The 14,535-nt window shown below is 46.6% G+C and overlaps 4 protein-coding genes across 4 annotated transcripts; 2 read left to right on the top strand and 2 right to left on the bottom strand.

Moving 5' to 3' along the window:
* Positions 1 to 320: 320 nt before the first annotated feature.
* Positions 321 to 2,732, bottom strand: F5147DRAFT_402107 (uncharacterized protein). Its single transcript, XM_041429618.1, has 4 exons — positions 2,728 to 2,732; positions 2,578 to 2,661; positions 2,455 to 2,522; positions 321 to 2,407 (listed from the first exon to the last, which is right to left on the bottom strand). The coding sequence occupies exons 2-4, from the start codon at positions 2,584 to 2,586 to the stop codon at positions 526 to 528; spliced, it is 1,959 nt and encodes a 652-aa protein (XP_041287908.1). The 5' UTR covers positions 2,587 to 2,661; positions 2,728 to 2,732; the 3' UTR covers positions 321 to 525.
* Positions 2,733 to 5,782: 3,050 nt separating this feature from the next.
* F5147DRAFT_584594 (caspase domain-containing protein) lies at positions 5,783 to 6,283 on the top strand (the record flags this gene model as incomplete). Its single annotated transcript, XM_041431799.1, has 3 exons — positions 5,783 to 5,864; positions 5,925 to 6,071; positions 6,120 to 6,283. Coding segments are annotated over 3 exons (393 nt in total), but the record flags the coding sequence as incomplete, so codon positions are not given.
* A 2,437-nt stretch (positions 6,284 to 8,720) lies between these two features.
* Positions 8,721 to 10,084, top strand: F5147DRAFT_718561 (uncharacterized protein). Its single transcript, XM_041438715.1, has one exon. It carries the CDS (start codon positions 8,840 to 8,842, stop codon positions 9,914 to 9,916), a length of 1,077 nt encoding a protein of 358 aa, XP_041287906.1. The 5' UTR covers positions 8,721 to 8,839; the 3' UTR covers positions 9,917 to 10,084.
* On the bottom strand, positions 10,076 to 12,999 carry F5147DRAFT_819190 (common central domain of tyrosinase-domain-containing protein; the record flags this gene model as incomplete). Its single annotated transcript, XM_041443634.1, has 16 exons — positions 10,076 to 10,227; positions 10,280 to 10,998; positions 11,047 to 11,182; positions 11,233 to 11,315; positions 11,366 to 11,392; positions 11,447 to 11,471; positions 11,526 to 11,540; positions 11,596 to 11,613; positions 11,671 to 11,773; positions 11,827 to 11,910; positions 11,966 to 12,063; positions 12,119 to 12,296; positions 12,349 to 12,452; positions 12,513 to 12,567; positions 12,619 to 12,628; positions 12,684 to 12,999. The coding sequence occupies 16 exons, from the start codon at positions 12,997 to 12,999 to the stop codon at positions 10,192 to 10,194; spliced, it is 2,007 nt and encodes a 668-aa protein (XP_041287905.1). The 3' UTR covers positions 10,076 to 10,191.
* Between the last annotated feature and the right edge of the window lie 1,536 nt (positions 13,000 to 14,535).

Below are 14,535 nucleotides of genomic sequence, written 5' to 3'. Positions count from 1 at the left end.
CGATGACTAGATGCAAACTCTGAGCCTTAAACGTTCGTCTCCACTTCCACAAGCCTAGCGTGCCCCTCATGCACCGTTTCACAGAGAGCAATCGAGGGCAGGGTGTTTGTACCATCCAGAGTGATCAATAGCTGCTTGTACTTCTGCAGTCCTGGACTTGCCTCGAGCTCCTCCATGGTCTTGATAGTTTCTCTTACAGCCTGAAGAGCCGGGCCCCTCGCATTCAACCGGCAGTGGCACTCGACAAGCAACTCTTTACAGCGTAGCTGAAAGATCTTGCCACAGTATTGTATCTGATATTCCAGCATTTCAAGGATTGGGACGGCTGCGGAGTACTCCTTCGCCTCTACCAGTGAGTAGCACTGGTCGAGGGTGCTGCGCTCGCGGTGATGGGTAAAGTCGGAGCGAGCGAACTTGTAAATGGCTTGGGAATATAGGTCGATGGCCTTCGCAGGTAGAAGAAGCTGGGCGAGATGGTATTGGCAGAATGCAACGTCAAGATCCCGTCCCAGAAGCTCATAAAGGTCAATGGCTTTCTTCAGCCAATCGAGGAATTGGGGTAGACAGGTGACTGTCTCGAGGATCAATTCCCTGATCCCATTGACCTTGATATATTCTACATCCCGGAATGACGCAGCTGAAATGCAGTCGTATAGCATGTCGCTGCCATTTCAAAGTCCATGAAGACCTCGAATTTAAGGGCCAAGTTAGCCATCGACTTGCGCTGATGCTTCGAGAATAGAAGTCACAAAGGATCAGCCCGTATCCATCTTCCAAATCCTTGAAGAGAGTATGAGCTTTCGCGACCAGTAGATCTTGTTCTTCGCCTTCCGACAATCGAGCAAGTGTCAGGAGACTGTGCGCATAGCCCCGCTTTCCAGTTTCGCTGCTCAAAGTTGACAAGCGCATGAGTGCGTACTCTGCCGCTTGTTTCCACTCTTTCTCAGTCCCATTCACATTGCCACGAGCAGCATACTCTGCCTGGAGAACATGGCATTCCATCTCACCTACAACACTAGCATCGTCCTTGGAGGTGCTGAAGAGGGCCTCTGCTTTCGCAAGTGGTACAGCAGCCCCTACAAACATATGGTTGTATTGTGCTTCCCCCAAGGTTTGGAGGGCGTAAGGAAGGAGATGCATTGTTTTCCTTTCTGCAACTTCCACAACCTTGGCCGCCAGTTTCAAAGAGGGCTTCATTGCACATCGCGGCTTCAAAAAATGTAAGGCAGCTTCGACCGCAATGGGGGAGTCGATGTCGAGGAAGGTGAAGAGAAGATTCTCAATATTGATCTTCTGTGCCGTGAACTGCTGAACCTTTTGAGGGAAGTCGAGCGTCCCGGGACGAAGACTTCCCTTTGTTTCGATAAGCGCGATGAGCTGTTTAAGGAAGATATCTTGGGTTTGGGGATCTAATGTAGAAGTACGGGTGGCATATTCTCGGAGGGGTCTTGATAGGATGAGATGGTCACCAGGCTCACTGTCCAAGTAGGCTAAGGCTGATATCTGTTTACAAGCCGAGGCGAATGTATCCACGGGTAATCCGACCAGTGTCTGCAATTGGGTTTGTGATATGCCTCCGGGCAGCGAGGCAAGGAAACGGAATACATAGAGTGCATGGTGATCAAGCCTGTCCTCTGGCGGATATGCACGAATAGATTCTTCCAAAGATTTGACATCGTGATTAGTTCGCATCCCCAAAAGATTGCTTTGTGGGTCGTCAACAATCTGGACCAACTCCTTGAGCTGAAGCCGACTCCAGTATACGAGATCGGCAAGGATCATGATGTATTGGGGTATCCCCCTAACACGTGCCAATAATTTGTCCAGCGCGTCTCGCTGGAGGGGAACTGGGTAAACTGATTGGAAAAGATATCGTGCCATCTCTGGAGAGAGTGGTTTCAGCTGCAAGAAATACTCTATCTCGTGGGGCGGATCGGACGTCCATCCAATGATAGTCAAAACAAGGACGAGCTTATCAATGCTTGAGAGTGACTTGATGACCGCATCTGTGAATGATTTATCGAGGGCATAAAGGCGGTCCAAATCATCGAGCACGATAACCCGACGTACGACAGAAAGCCGTCGGATCGCAGCGACTAGTGTCTCTAACTGGACTTCGCCCGCAGATGAGGAAAACTCAGTACAAGGAACGCCCATCTCCTTGGCCAAAATTTCAAGAAAGTTTGATGTGTTGGTGAGGGCGCGACAATTGATCCAGCAACGATGACGAAAGGTGGCGGAAACAGATGGGTCGCGGATTGCTTGGAGGACGAGCACCGACTTTCCAATCCCATGGCCACCTGTACAAGCGATACAGGAATGTGGCCGATTGCAATCAATAAGCTCTTCGATAAGGGATGTCAATTCCTGCTGCCGAATACGTGCTACCAACGATGGAGGCAACTTTCTAGTCCATCTTAAGCAATGATATTGAAGGAACTCTCCCAGACTCACGGAACGTCTGAGCCCTCGGCGATAGTGTAGGTAAATATACTCGGCATCAGGGAGAAGAAACGCGATGCCTGTGTTATCACTCAGTAACTCCGTTGGTTCAGTCTAATAATTGAACCTGCTGACCATTGACATTTCAGACAAAGGAAAAAGCCAAGTTTGAATACCAGGAGATCTGTTGTGTAGACTGGTCTCTATGAGGCGGTAAAACTGAGTTTGAATTTGGATCAAGAGCGGATTCTCAGGTAACGTGCTCCTGTGATGAAAAGAGCGGACCTTCAATGTATGATAGTTCCTCGTCTAGTTGTGGTTTAGCTCGACGGTAGAGTGGTCTGTATTGGGGAATTTGGAGTATGGAGTTTCAAAGACTGGAATCTAGTTATCGTCAGTAACATGACATGTGATATGTCGAAATGGACCAAGGAGCAGACGTACAATCACTTGCGAGCGTGCGAGCTGGAATGGATGATTGTTATTCTCGGCTGACACGAATTCTAATTCAAGAAACTTGGCACTTACGTTGGTTTGTAGTGCACCGATGATATCTGAAACAGAGCCAGAGATATTGAATTCTGAGTGGGGTGTCTGCATGTTGTTCGCTGAGGCGAGAAGCAAAGCTGTAATAGGCTATAATACGAGCAAGTGAGACAAATGGTGTAGGATTGAGTGGTACCTCCAACACGAGTAGATTAGCATCTGTACAACTTGCGAGTACGAATTTTCTCTATTACGTAATAATAACGAAACATGAGCGGAGGAATAAGTATTCAAGTTAGAGTTACAATATTTTTGTGCAATTCTTGTACTTAGGTCAAAATCATGGCCACTGCGCCATTGCTTGCCTTCGCCGCATGAGCTAAACCACAACTAGACGAGGAACTATCATGCATTGAAGGTCCGCTCTTTTCATCGCAGGAGCACACAGCACGTGTCCTTTGAAAGTTTGACTGTTCGTCGATCGGGATGTCAAAGGACTCGCAGAGCGTTTTGGTAGCGGGCGCAGTGGAAGTTTTCTGTGAACCTCATCGAGTCTTTGTCGCGGACCGTTGCATCTCGTAAGTTCTGCCGTCTTTCTTATTCGCGGTATATTTATCTTGCATAATGTGTCTTATGTCGATATCTATATACAGCGCTCGCTCTTGCTACGAAGACCTTTGCAATTTCGTCTGGTGCAATCGTTGCATCAAAATCATCAACCCAAGTGTTGGAGCAATGCGCTATTGGGTTCCAGGCGAGGATTCGATCAGCTCAGCTCAGACGCATGATGCCACCATCACTCAGGCATCTTACATAAATTTCTTCTCCATTGCAGGCTCTGCCTTGTGGTCGGGTTATTTATGTAAGTATATCTGTCTATCTTTCCCTTTCACCGTTTTGTCTGTCTGTCTTCCTTCTGTGATTCAATGGTAAAATTCATCTGGATCATATTGCTCGAGCAACACGAAAATTCGTTCAAAAACAACTGTACTGATTGGCTGTGTCACCGCCAACTGGATATTGCACCATCAATCATGATACCAAAGCGAAAGCAGAAAATGACCCACTGACGTGACATCCCGCTCGGGCTACCGACTATTTCCACTCTGACAGTCCTGGCGTGCATGTATGCTAAGGCGAGTAGGTGAGTGATTGGATCCTGGTTGCACGGCGACCTGCTCATACTCACCCCAACCGGATCACAAATCAAGGAATCGCAGCAATCGGATGTTAGTTTGCAATAGTCAAACTCTGTCGTACATGCACCAACAAACATAGATGTTGTCAAAGAGACAACAACAGCAAGGAGGGAGAGACGCATTTATGTGTGAGATGATATGGAGTCTTCTGAGAGAGATCTCAAATGATGCTTCTGAGGATAGGGAAACACTGTAGGACGACAACCAGCTTTTATATCCTACACTTATGGGGACGATTCTCGATTTGGCAGAGTTGTGCGCATACATTGAACCGTTTCTCGGCGAGTCTGCTCGTGGCACTCTTTGCAATTCGGATATTCAAAATTCTCTATTTGCCGCTGAACTATTCTATTCTGTGACCTGGCATCTACTACAGACACAACGCATGTAGCCTTCGTAACACCAGACAGCTCACTAATAACCAAACACTCGGTTCTTGTTCTTGATGATCAGGTATTCGATACTCAATTAGTATCCACACATCTAAAAAAACGAGTATTGAATCATAAATAGGCGTACACGTCTGCTATTTGAGATGCGCAAGGTAAGCTGTTCCAGCAGTCTCCGGAACGATCCTTGACTGGATCGTTCGATCTAAAACAATACGCAGTCATTGCAAATCCAAATTCTACACCTCCAACTATATGATATCTTGCTCTTCGTTAATCAACGAGAAGTAAACAGAGTTACTACTACTCCACGCGGGTCTGTTCTGAACCATAATGTCTACATTAACAGATTTGTAGATATCGTCTCATACCAGGATGGGGCGACTCAGTATGTCCGGAAGTCTTTGAGTACATCATCTATGTGGTGTCAATTCTGCTGATTGTGTTGCGGTCTTCGATATGGGGGTACTACAAGGTTTCTACTCACAGAACTTCCCTGTTGTATGTACAAATCGTAGAAGGAAAAACTAAACTAAAAGAGGCATTGTTGACTAGAATCCTGATGAAGTTTTCACAGCGTTGGTAAATGTGAGAAAGTGTGGGATTGACATACAATTGGATACGAACTCGACAGCTGCGGCGTCTGCCTCTGAGTCCGACGTAAGATAACCTGCACAGACGCAAATACCTGAAGATATGTCTGGGTTGGGTTGGTCGCTAATGCCAGTAAGTCGCATGACTGTCATCACTAGAATAATACTCACTAAGTGACGAGATGAAGCTGTGAGTTCATTCAACTTCACGTGATCAAGTCGTGTTAAGTTCACATCGGTTAGACCAGCGGCTACCAAAACGCGCCGAGCGCTAATACGCCAACATCCTCCCCCGACGTCCTCCAGTGCACATGCAGCCCTTTCTCCATCGGTGCCTTCCTATGATTACAAGTACAACGGCAGGACTATACCAGATGCTCGTCCAGTACAACATGGTCCTGTGATCTCACGGCTTCACCGCTCGCGGACGCAATCGACTCAATCTCTTCAGCAACAGACAGGAGAGAGTACAGAGCTATCGAGACATCACATTCCCTCACCGTATAGTGCTGCGCGACGACCTGTCGTCGCAAGGTGCAACTGTGACCTGTGTGATCAACTTGAAATAGATATTCCACGGACAATCAAAGTGTTGCCTCAACGTGCGAGGAAGAAAAAGGCATTATGCGTGAGTCCTTTCAAGTTTGTCCTTGCATGGCTTATCTTCGGGTAGATCGGCATAAACTACAAACGCCAGGATGGAGAGCTTCGTGGCTGTGTGAATGACGCTTGGAACATTGCAGAGTTTCTAAAATGTCTGTCCATATCCATTTTATCTTATTCACTCAGTATTGAGCAACACGACCATGTAACAGCCTTCTGGAATTACGCGAAAGAGGACATCATGGTGCTCACAGATGAGCCATACAATCTGAAGTACATGCCGACGAGACGGAACATCCTTAGCGCGTTGCGATGGTTAGTGAAAGACGCCCAGCCTGGAGATTGCTTATTCTTTCACTGTGAGTCACGTATCCGTAATTTGAACAAGCGATTGATGATGTATCCAGACTCTGGACATGGAGGACGTACTTTAGGTACTTGCGTCTGTGCAGGTTATCTTACGTCGGACTCAGAGGCAGACGCCGCAGCTGTCGAGTTCGTATCCAATTGTATGTCAATCCCACACTTTCTCACATTTACCAACGCTGTGAAAACTTCATCAGGATTCTAGTCAACAATGCCTCTTTTAGTTTAGTTTTTCCTTCTACGATTTGTACATACAACAGGGAAGTTCTGTGAGTAGAAACCTTGTAGTACCCCCATATCGAAGACCGCAACACAATCAGCAGAATTGACACCACATAGATGATGTACTCAAAGACTTCCGGACATACTGAGTCGCCCCATCCTGGTATGAGACGATATCTACAAATCTGTTAATGTAGACATTATGGTTCAGAACAGACCCGCGTGGAGTAGTAGTAACTCTGTTTACTTCTCGTTGATTAACGAAGAGCAAGATATCATATAGTTGGAGGTGTAGAATTTGGATTTGCAATGACTGCGTATTGTTTTAGATCGAACGATCCAGTCAAGGATCGTTCCGGAGACTGCTGGAACAGCTTACCTTGCGCATCTCAAATAGCAGACGTGTACGCCTATTTATGATTCAATACTCGTTTTTTTAGATGTGTGGATACTAATTGAGTATCGAATACCTGATCATCAAGAACAAGAACCGAGTGTTTGGTTATTAGTGAGCTGTCTGGTGTTACGAAGGCTACATGCGTTGTGTCTGTAGTAGATGCCAGGTCACAGAATAGAATAGTTCAGCGGCAAATAGAGAATTTTGAATATCCGAATTGCAAAGAGTGCCACGAGCAGACTCGCCGAGAAACGGTTCAATGTATGCGCACAACTCTGCCAAATCGAGAATCGTCCCCATAAGTGTAGGATATAAAAGCTGGTTGTCGTCCTACAGTGTTTCCCTATCCTCAGAAGCATCATTTGAGATCTCTCTCAGAAGACTCCATATCATCTCACACATAAATGCGTCTCTCCCTCCTTGCTGTTGTTGTCTCTTTGACAACATCTATGTTTGTTGGTGCATGTACGACAGAGTTTGACTATTGCAAACTAACATCCGATTGCTGCGATTCCTTGATTTGTGATCCGGTTGGGGTGAGTATGAGCAGGTCGCCGTGCAACCAGGATCCAATCACTCACCTACTCGCCTTAGCATACATGCACGCCAGGACTGTCAGAGTGGAAATAGTCGGTAGCCCGAGCGGGATGTCACGTCAGTGGGTCATTTTCTGCTTTCGCTTTGGTATCATGATTGATGGTGCAATATCCAGTTGGCGGTGACACAGCCAATCAGTACAGTTGTTTTTGAACGAATTTTCGTGTTGCTCGAGCAATATGATCCAGATGAATTTTACCATTGAATCACAGAAGGAAGACAGACAGACAAAACGGTGAAAGGGAAAGATAGACAGATATACTTACATAAATAACCCGACCACAAGGCAGAGCCTGCAATGGAGAAGAAATTTATGTAAGATGCCTGAGTGATGGTGGCATCATGCGTCTGAGCTGAGCTGATCGAATCCTCGCCTGGAACCCAATAGCGCATTGCTCCAACACTTGGGTTGATGATTTTGATGCAACGATTGCACCAGACGAAATTGCAAAGGTCTTCGTAGCAAGAGCGAGCGCTGTATATAGATATCGACATAAGACACATTATGCAAGATAAATATACCGCGAATAAGAAAGACGGCAGAACTTACGAGATGCAACGGTCCGCGACAAAGACTCGATGAGGTTCACAGAAAACTTCCACTGCGCCCGCTACCAAAACGCTCTGCGAGTCCTTTGACATCCCGATCGACGAACAGTCAAACTTTCAAAGGACACGTGCTGTGTGCTCCTGCGATGAAAAGAGCGGACCTTCAATGCATGATAGTTCCTCGTCTAGTTGTGGTTTAGCTCATGCGGCGAAGGCAAGCAATGGCGCAGTGGCCATGATTTTGACCTAAGTACAAGAATTGCACAAAAATATTGTAACTCTAACTTGAATACTTATTCCTCCGCTCATGTTTCGTTATTATTACGTAATAGAGAAAATTCGTACTCGCAAGTTGTACAGATGCTAATCTACTCGTGTTGGAGGTACCACTCAATCCTACACCATTTGTCTCACTTGCTCGTATTATAGCCTATTACAGCTTTGCTTCTCGCCTCAGCGAACAACATGCAGACACCCCACTCAGAATTCAATATCTCTGGCTCTGTTTCAGATATCATCGGTGCACTACAAACCAACGTAAGTGCCAAGTTTCTTGAATTAGAATTCGTGTCAGCCGAGAATAACAATCATCCATTCCAGCTCGCACGCTCGCAAGTGATTGTACGTCTGCTCCTTGGTCCATTTCGACATATCACATGTCATGTTACTGACGATAACTAGATTCCAGTCTTTGAAACTCCATACTCCAAATTCCCCAATACAGACCACTCTACCGTCGAGCTCGAACGCCAGAGCGTTGTCGACATTATCGCTCAGCGCCAGCAGCAATTGGATACAGTTCTGTACGAGCTCTCGGCCCTGGAGGCCGTGATAGATAACGTTGTCAGCATCATCGCTGAGCGCCGGCAGCAATTGTATGCAGTTCTGGACGAGATCTCAGATCTGGAGGCCGTGATAGATAGCGTTGTCAGCATCGCTGAGCGCCAGCAGCAATTGGATGCAGTTGTGGACGAGATCTCAGATCTGGAGGCCGTGATGGATAGCGTCAAAAATCTTTGTCAGCAAGTCGTCGAAAAGAAGGAGAAGATTATGCAGTCGATGAATTTGCACAAGGGACTCCTATCGGCTCTCTGGCGCCTGCCAACAGAAGTCCTATCCCAAATATTTAACCACTGTCTCCCCGAAACTAAAGTGTGGCCCCCATCAACCCTCAGAGCCCCCATGCTTTTAACACGGATATGCCAACGATGGAGGGAGGTTGCTGTGGGTACACCCGATTTATGGTGCAGGATATATGTGGAAGCCGACGACAGAGGCTGGGAGCAGGCAGCTTTCTGCTATGACTTGTGGCTCAAGCGTTCACGAGGACGTCCGCTCTCGTTAGAACTCGGGTACCACTACTCGACCAAGCTACGAAGCCTTCTTCAGCCTCATATGAGTCGTATAAAATTTCTTCGAGTCTCTATCGATTGCTTCCGGGGTAGACGCCCTCAGCTGTTTGCTACAGACCTCCCAGCACTTCAGGAGCTGACCATACTAGGGATGACAAATCATGATATTCCAACTATTGCACAATCCATCTCGCGACTGCCGTCCACTATGCGCAGTCTCTTCATTGATATGGGACCGTTTTTCGACATCGAGCCCTTGTCTTCTTTCGGGCCCGTATGGGCTTACTTGACGGATGTCCAGATCGCCGTATGTCACCCGAACGCATTCCTCCATTTGCTTCAGCTATGTCCCAACCTCTCTTCCTTAAATGTTCACGTAGGATTTGACCAAAGAGAACCCATGGAATCATTCATGCACACAAAATTACAATCCTTATGCATTCTCCATGACCCTTTGCTCACGCGCCCTTTATCTGACCTGTTCAATGCTCTATCACTCCCCAATTTGCGCGTGCTTGAAGCTCGCCGCAATAGCTGCAATGCATCTTCTTGGTCTCATGAGGATGTGAAGGCATTGTTGGCACGGTTAAAGTGGCCCTTGGAGACCCTGACTATCGGTGGTCAAGTGACGAATCTGACGATAACAGATGCGCAGCGAGCGGAATATGTTTCCCTTATTCCTTCCCTCAAAGTAGTGAATCACGGTAGTACATACTTTTGACTTACCATTCTACCCTCGCGTTTCGTTTTGTTTTTGTTTTGTTTTTGCACTCGAATTTTTTTCTTCTAGCCATTCCTTGTATCTTCTTACTTCTGCCTATCCTCTTCATCTGCCTCACGCACTTTCTTCTACCTGAGTCGAAATTTATCGCTGCTCAAGACCAAATGAAGGGAAGAAAGAATTCTGATAAGTAATTCATATCATACATGTATTAAATTCTTTGCGAATTGGCTAGATTATCAAATCCAAGTAGTTCGACATCCAAGCGCGCCGCATCACACCGAATCCTTGTGAGTCGCCAGCCAGCCACCCTGTCAAAAATCATGTTCAGCGAATTGCCAGAATAAAGAACGATACCCTTACGTTAAAGATACTGTCGTGGTGCTGCCAGTCACATAAATGAACAGGACGATTCTTGTCCTCTACGTGCTCAGCAATAGCGGCCGACACCAGAGAAATTTCTATGGGAATAACTGTGCGAGAAGCGGCACAGTGTTGTGGTACCTGGGTCACCTCCAGCCCTCCCTCAGCCCCGGCAAGCTCTGAGCCAGTAGCATCCACAAGCCTTCCAACGAACTCCCCCTTGATGTGAGCGAGGGTCTGGTCGAACGAAGATTTTCCACCTCTGTTTGATTTGATGATGCTCTCAATCAACTCGGGAGGAATTGGAATCATCCCGCGGACTACGGATCCCGCCTCACGACGCACAGCACACGCTTTACAAGGAGAATGGTCTGGTCGTGCAAAGACGGAAATGGTACCTACGAGCTGCGGACTCGAATGAGCATTCCCTTTATGGTGAAGTTGGAATGAATAAGAGCGGTTGTATGCATGCTCCAGAAGTTTCACATGTACAGCGAATGTGCGGTAGTGAGGTATAATGGTATGATCGCTTGGCACGGCAGGATCTTCCTTGTTTGGAACAGGTAGGTGCTTCCAAGCGTGCAAGCCCACTTGTTTCGCCTTGGTTTGCGGATCAAAACCATAGTAGGCTTGCACCCTTTTGCGCGCAGAGGCACGCTCTTGAAATGATGTGGCAGCTTGATCGACCTTAATTCCTTCGAACTCCAGGAATGAATAATCTATTCGAAGTAAATTTATGTTATCCAATACATAAGGTTGCTACGTACACTTGGGGTAGCTTTGCTCATGCAGAAATCGGGCCTGAGAAGAGGTCCAGTAGTCTCCTTGTTCCGTTCGGAATGGTTGAAGCGGCCCGTCTGCAAGGAGTTGTTCGTTGTAAACTTGCGCATACGTACCACGTGCCTAAAAGACAACCAATGAATATATGTGCGTGAGCATCGTCCAAGCCATACCTGTGTCCAAGGGTACTGTTCCCCATCGCGTTCATATCCGCTTCCCATCCAGTATTCGGGGTAGCACCACTCCCATAGAGCAACTTGGGGGATTCAATAACATGACAATACCCTTAAACGAAATCATACATACATAGTCTGTCCACATTTGAATGGTGAACTGAAGGAAACCACGTCAGTAATGGAGACGGGTAATTTGCACCTGTTCACTCACGGAAAAAGATAGGATCGAAACCGGCCTATGTAAAGATGAGCACCAAAATCATTGGAGAGGGTCAGAAAGAATTGCTCACGTAGTCTGGGTAACTCTGCAAATTTGGTTAATATAGATTAACAAGCTTCACTCGCACGCAAGTAACTAACCATTTGTCCATTCCCACCCTAACACATCGCTGGAGTAAGCATACGTCAAAGTTGGAACAAATGTATTCCACCCACGAGCGATAAATGAACAGTGTCGTGCACACCTTCAAGCGACCCACGGTTGATGAAGTCTATATCTCTCTTCGATTCCGCGGTATGATTAGAGAACTCGTCCCAGCTGTCAGCATATTTATCAATATAGATATAATACTGACAGAAACTAAGACGTACGCTATCGCGGAATTTTCGTCATCACTGAACGCAAAGAGTTGGGCGACTCTGCGCCTCAGATCATTTGCTCCGGCTTTGAATGTCCTTACAAATGAAAATCATCACCAGCCTCGCGCAACATGTCTCAGTAGATACTCACTTTTGCAACAAGTCTATGCGGCTACCCTCAGGATCTGGTGTACTAGAAGCGTGGCGGTATGTCCTCTGCCACCTGGAGAAATACGCCACTTGTCCTGTCTACAGACCACATTTCAGCAAGATCAGTGGTCCAGAAAGGAAAAGGCAACGTTACCGAGTCATCCTTCTCGTCGCTAAATTCGAATGGAACTCCGCCGACATAGGAGAAAAATGAGAGCGGATTATCAACGATTTGCTTTTTACCTCCAGCAGCCATGATTTCGACTTTTTCTTCGTACAGAACAGGAGGAAGGCCATTCTCGGGTACATCCTTACTGGCCCAGTCCCAGTATCTACATGCAATGTAAATGGCTATATCAGCGTCTGGAAGGACTTCGCACGTACGGAAAACGCAGTTCCTTTGCAGCTTTAATCCATATTCCATTTTCATTCCGGTTATCAGCTTCAATGTCGTGGGCCAATTTTTCAGCGACGTTTCCAATCGATTGCTGTAATCCAATAGAACTCAATTGAACAACGCATCAGGCATGATCATCTATTGAACATACCTCAATAAGCATAACATATGGGCGGTGCCAGGTGGGAAACACAACAGCGCCATGGCTGAAGAACGGTTTCAAACCAAAGGAGCGAGAGAAATGTATGTCAACTTACTTGCAATAACCTGTCACACAATATCGTCAGGCTATGGGAAACAACGATAGAAACGACCGTCATACCTCCAAATCTAGAAGGAACAGGATTAGTATCTTTCTTGTCAGTGGCACTATAGTCGGCTGAGATGTCATTGTTGCGGTCGCCAGCCCATTCAACATAAGGCTTGCCGTGAATTGACGCAATTTCCATGAAGGTAGCTGCAGGCTCTTCCACAACTTTGGGAGTATCGGAACGCTGCTGGATCGTATTAAAAGCAAGGATGAATAATGCGAATTGGTAGGGATGGTCATTCTCCAGCGTCTGGATAGGTAAGCGATCAAATATGCCTCCAGTGCCCTTGCGGCCGATCACGGGATAGTGGTATTCAACAGAACTCATTGTCGGAGTAGATCAGAGAGCAGCGAGAGCTCAGGCGTGACCAGCTGCATTTATATATATGCAACAGGCACGCAGACAGTGCCACCTTGCGCGGAGCTGATCAGACTCTAACAGTTGACTGATTAGTGTAGTTGATGCGGAGACCTACGTAGGCACAGGAAGTGTATGCTAATACCTACATTCCGTAAAGAATGAAGTCCAGTTAATGTGGTAAGCGATGAAGAATGGAATGAGACCTACCGGTCCGAATCTGCTACGGAGCGCCCATAGAATCGAATTTTGGATAGCATGTCCCGCGTACTAATGATCACACGATGAAATAAAGGAACGAACGTCTCCTACTAGGGCAGTCTGCATACTGCAGACCAAAAGTGCGAGGCCTGCATGATATCAAGGCAATGATGTGATGTCCTTGATCTTGGGCGTAGTAGTAAAACCAAAAGGGCATTAAACAACACGATAGTCACCTGTCATCATGTTGGCGATGTCTCATCCATATAAGTCCGCCTGCGCGCCCCTAGTACTGGTTAGTATGCAAATAAATGCAAGCTCGAAACACACGATAGAACATTGTATCATACCTGAACGAACTGAATTTCAAAGATAAACAAAGAATGTTCCTTCGTTATTACTGCGGCCGATTTGAATAATAGTGGTGCCATTGGTTCGCCCCTAGCTTATGTAATTGTGCCGTTGTAACGAAATTGGCCTAGCTAACCGATTACCGCGGTGTGATCGTCCCGGAGACTGCTGGAACAGCTTGCGCGTCTCAAATACCTGCTAGACGTGTACGCCTATTTACGATCTTATACTCGTTTATTGAGATGTATGAATACTAATTGAATACCTGATCAGCAAGAATAAGAACCGAGTGTTTGGTTATGAGTGAGCTGTCTGGTGTTACGCAGAGGCTACATGCGCTGTAGCGGACGCCAGGTCACAGAATAAAATAGTCGTGGCAGCGAATAGAGAAATGGAATTTGAATTTCCGAATTGAAGCGTTGCGAAGAGATTTAGAAATGGACCTTGTGGCAGAACTAGCACAACTCTGCCAAATCGAAAATCGTCCCCATAAGATATAAAAGCTGCGTTTCCCCATCCTCAGATATATCATTTGAGATCTCCCTCAGAAGATTCCATATCATCTCGCACATAAATGCGTCTCTCCCTCCTTGCTGTTGTTGTTGCTTTGACAGCATCTATGTTTGTCAGCGCATGCAAGAACCACTTAGAACCTTGCAAATTTTATTTTGATTGCTGCTAGCCCTGGATATGTTAGTATCGTGGGGTGAGTATGAGCAGGTTGCTGTGCAACCAGAATTCAACCACATGACACACCTGCTCACCTTAGCCTCAGGATGATTTTTCCCATAAGGTCTGTGTGGCAGGACTGGCAGAGTGAAAATTGAGCCGGAAGCCCGAGCGGCATATCGCGTCGGTGGGTCATACTTCTGCTTTCGCTTTGGTATCATGCTTGATGGTGCAATACCCAGGTCGCAGTGACACAGTCAATTAGTAGTCATTTTTGAACGAATT

This window comes from Suillus discolor, assembly GCF_016758755.1.
Source record: "Suillus discolor strain FC423 chromosome Unknown F5147scaffold_74, whole genome shotgun sequence".
Lineage (NCBI taxonomy): Eukaryota > Fungi > Basidiomycota > Agaricomycetes > Boletales > Suillaceae > Suillus > Suillus discolor.
The sequence above is the reverse complement of the archived record's forward strand: the minus strand, read 5'-3'. Positions and strand labels throughout refer to the sequence as shown.

Coding starts and splice junctions, on each gene's coding strand:
- F5147DRAFT_402107 (XM_041429618.1), bottom strand. Junction 2,408..2,454: donor GCCGAGGGCTCAGACGTTCC/GTGAGTCTGGGA, acceptor AAGATGGACTAG/AAAGTTGCCTCCATCGTTGG.
- F5147DRAFT_718561 (XM_041438715.1), top strand. CDS start 8,840: ATGGATAGCGTCAAAAATCTTTGTCAGCAAGTCGTCGAAAAGAAGGAG.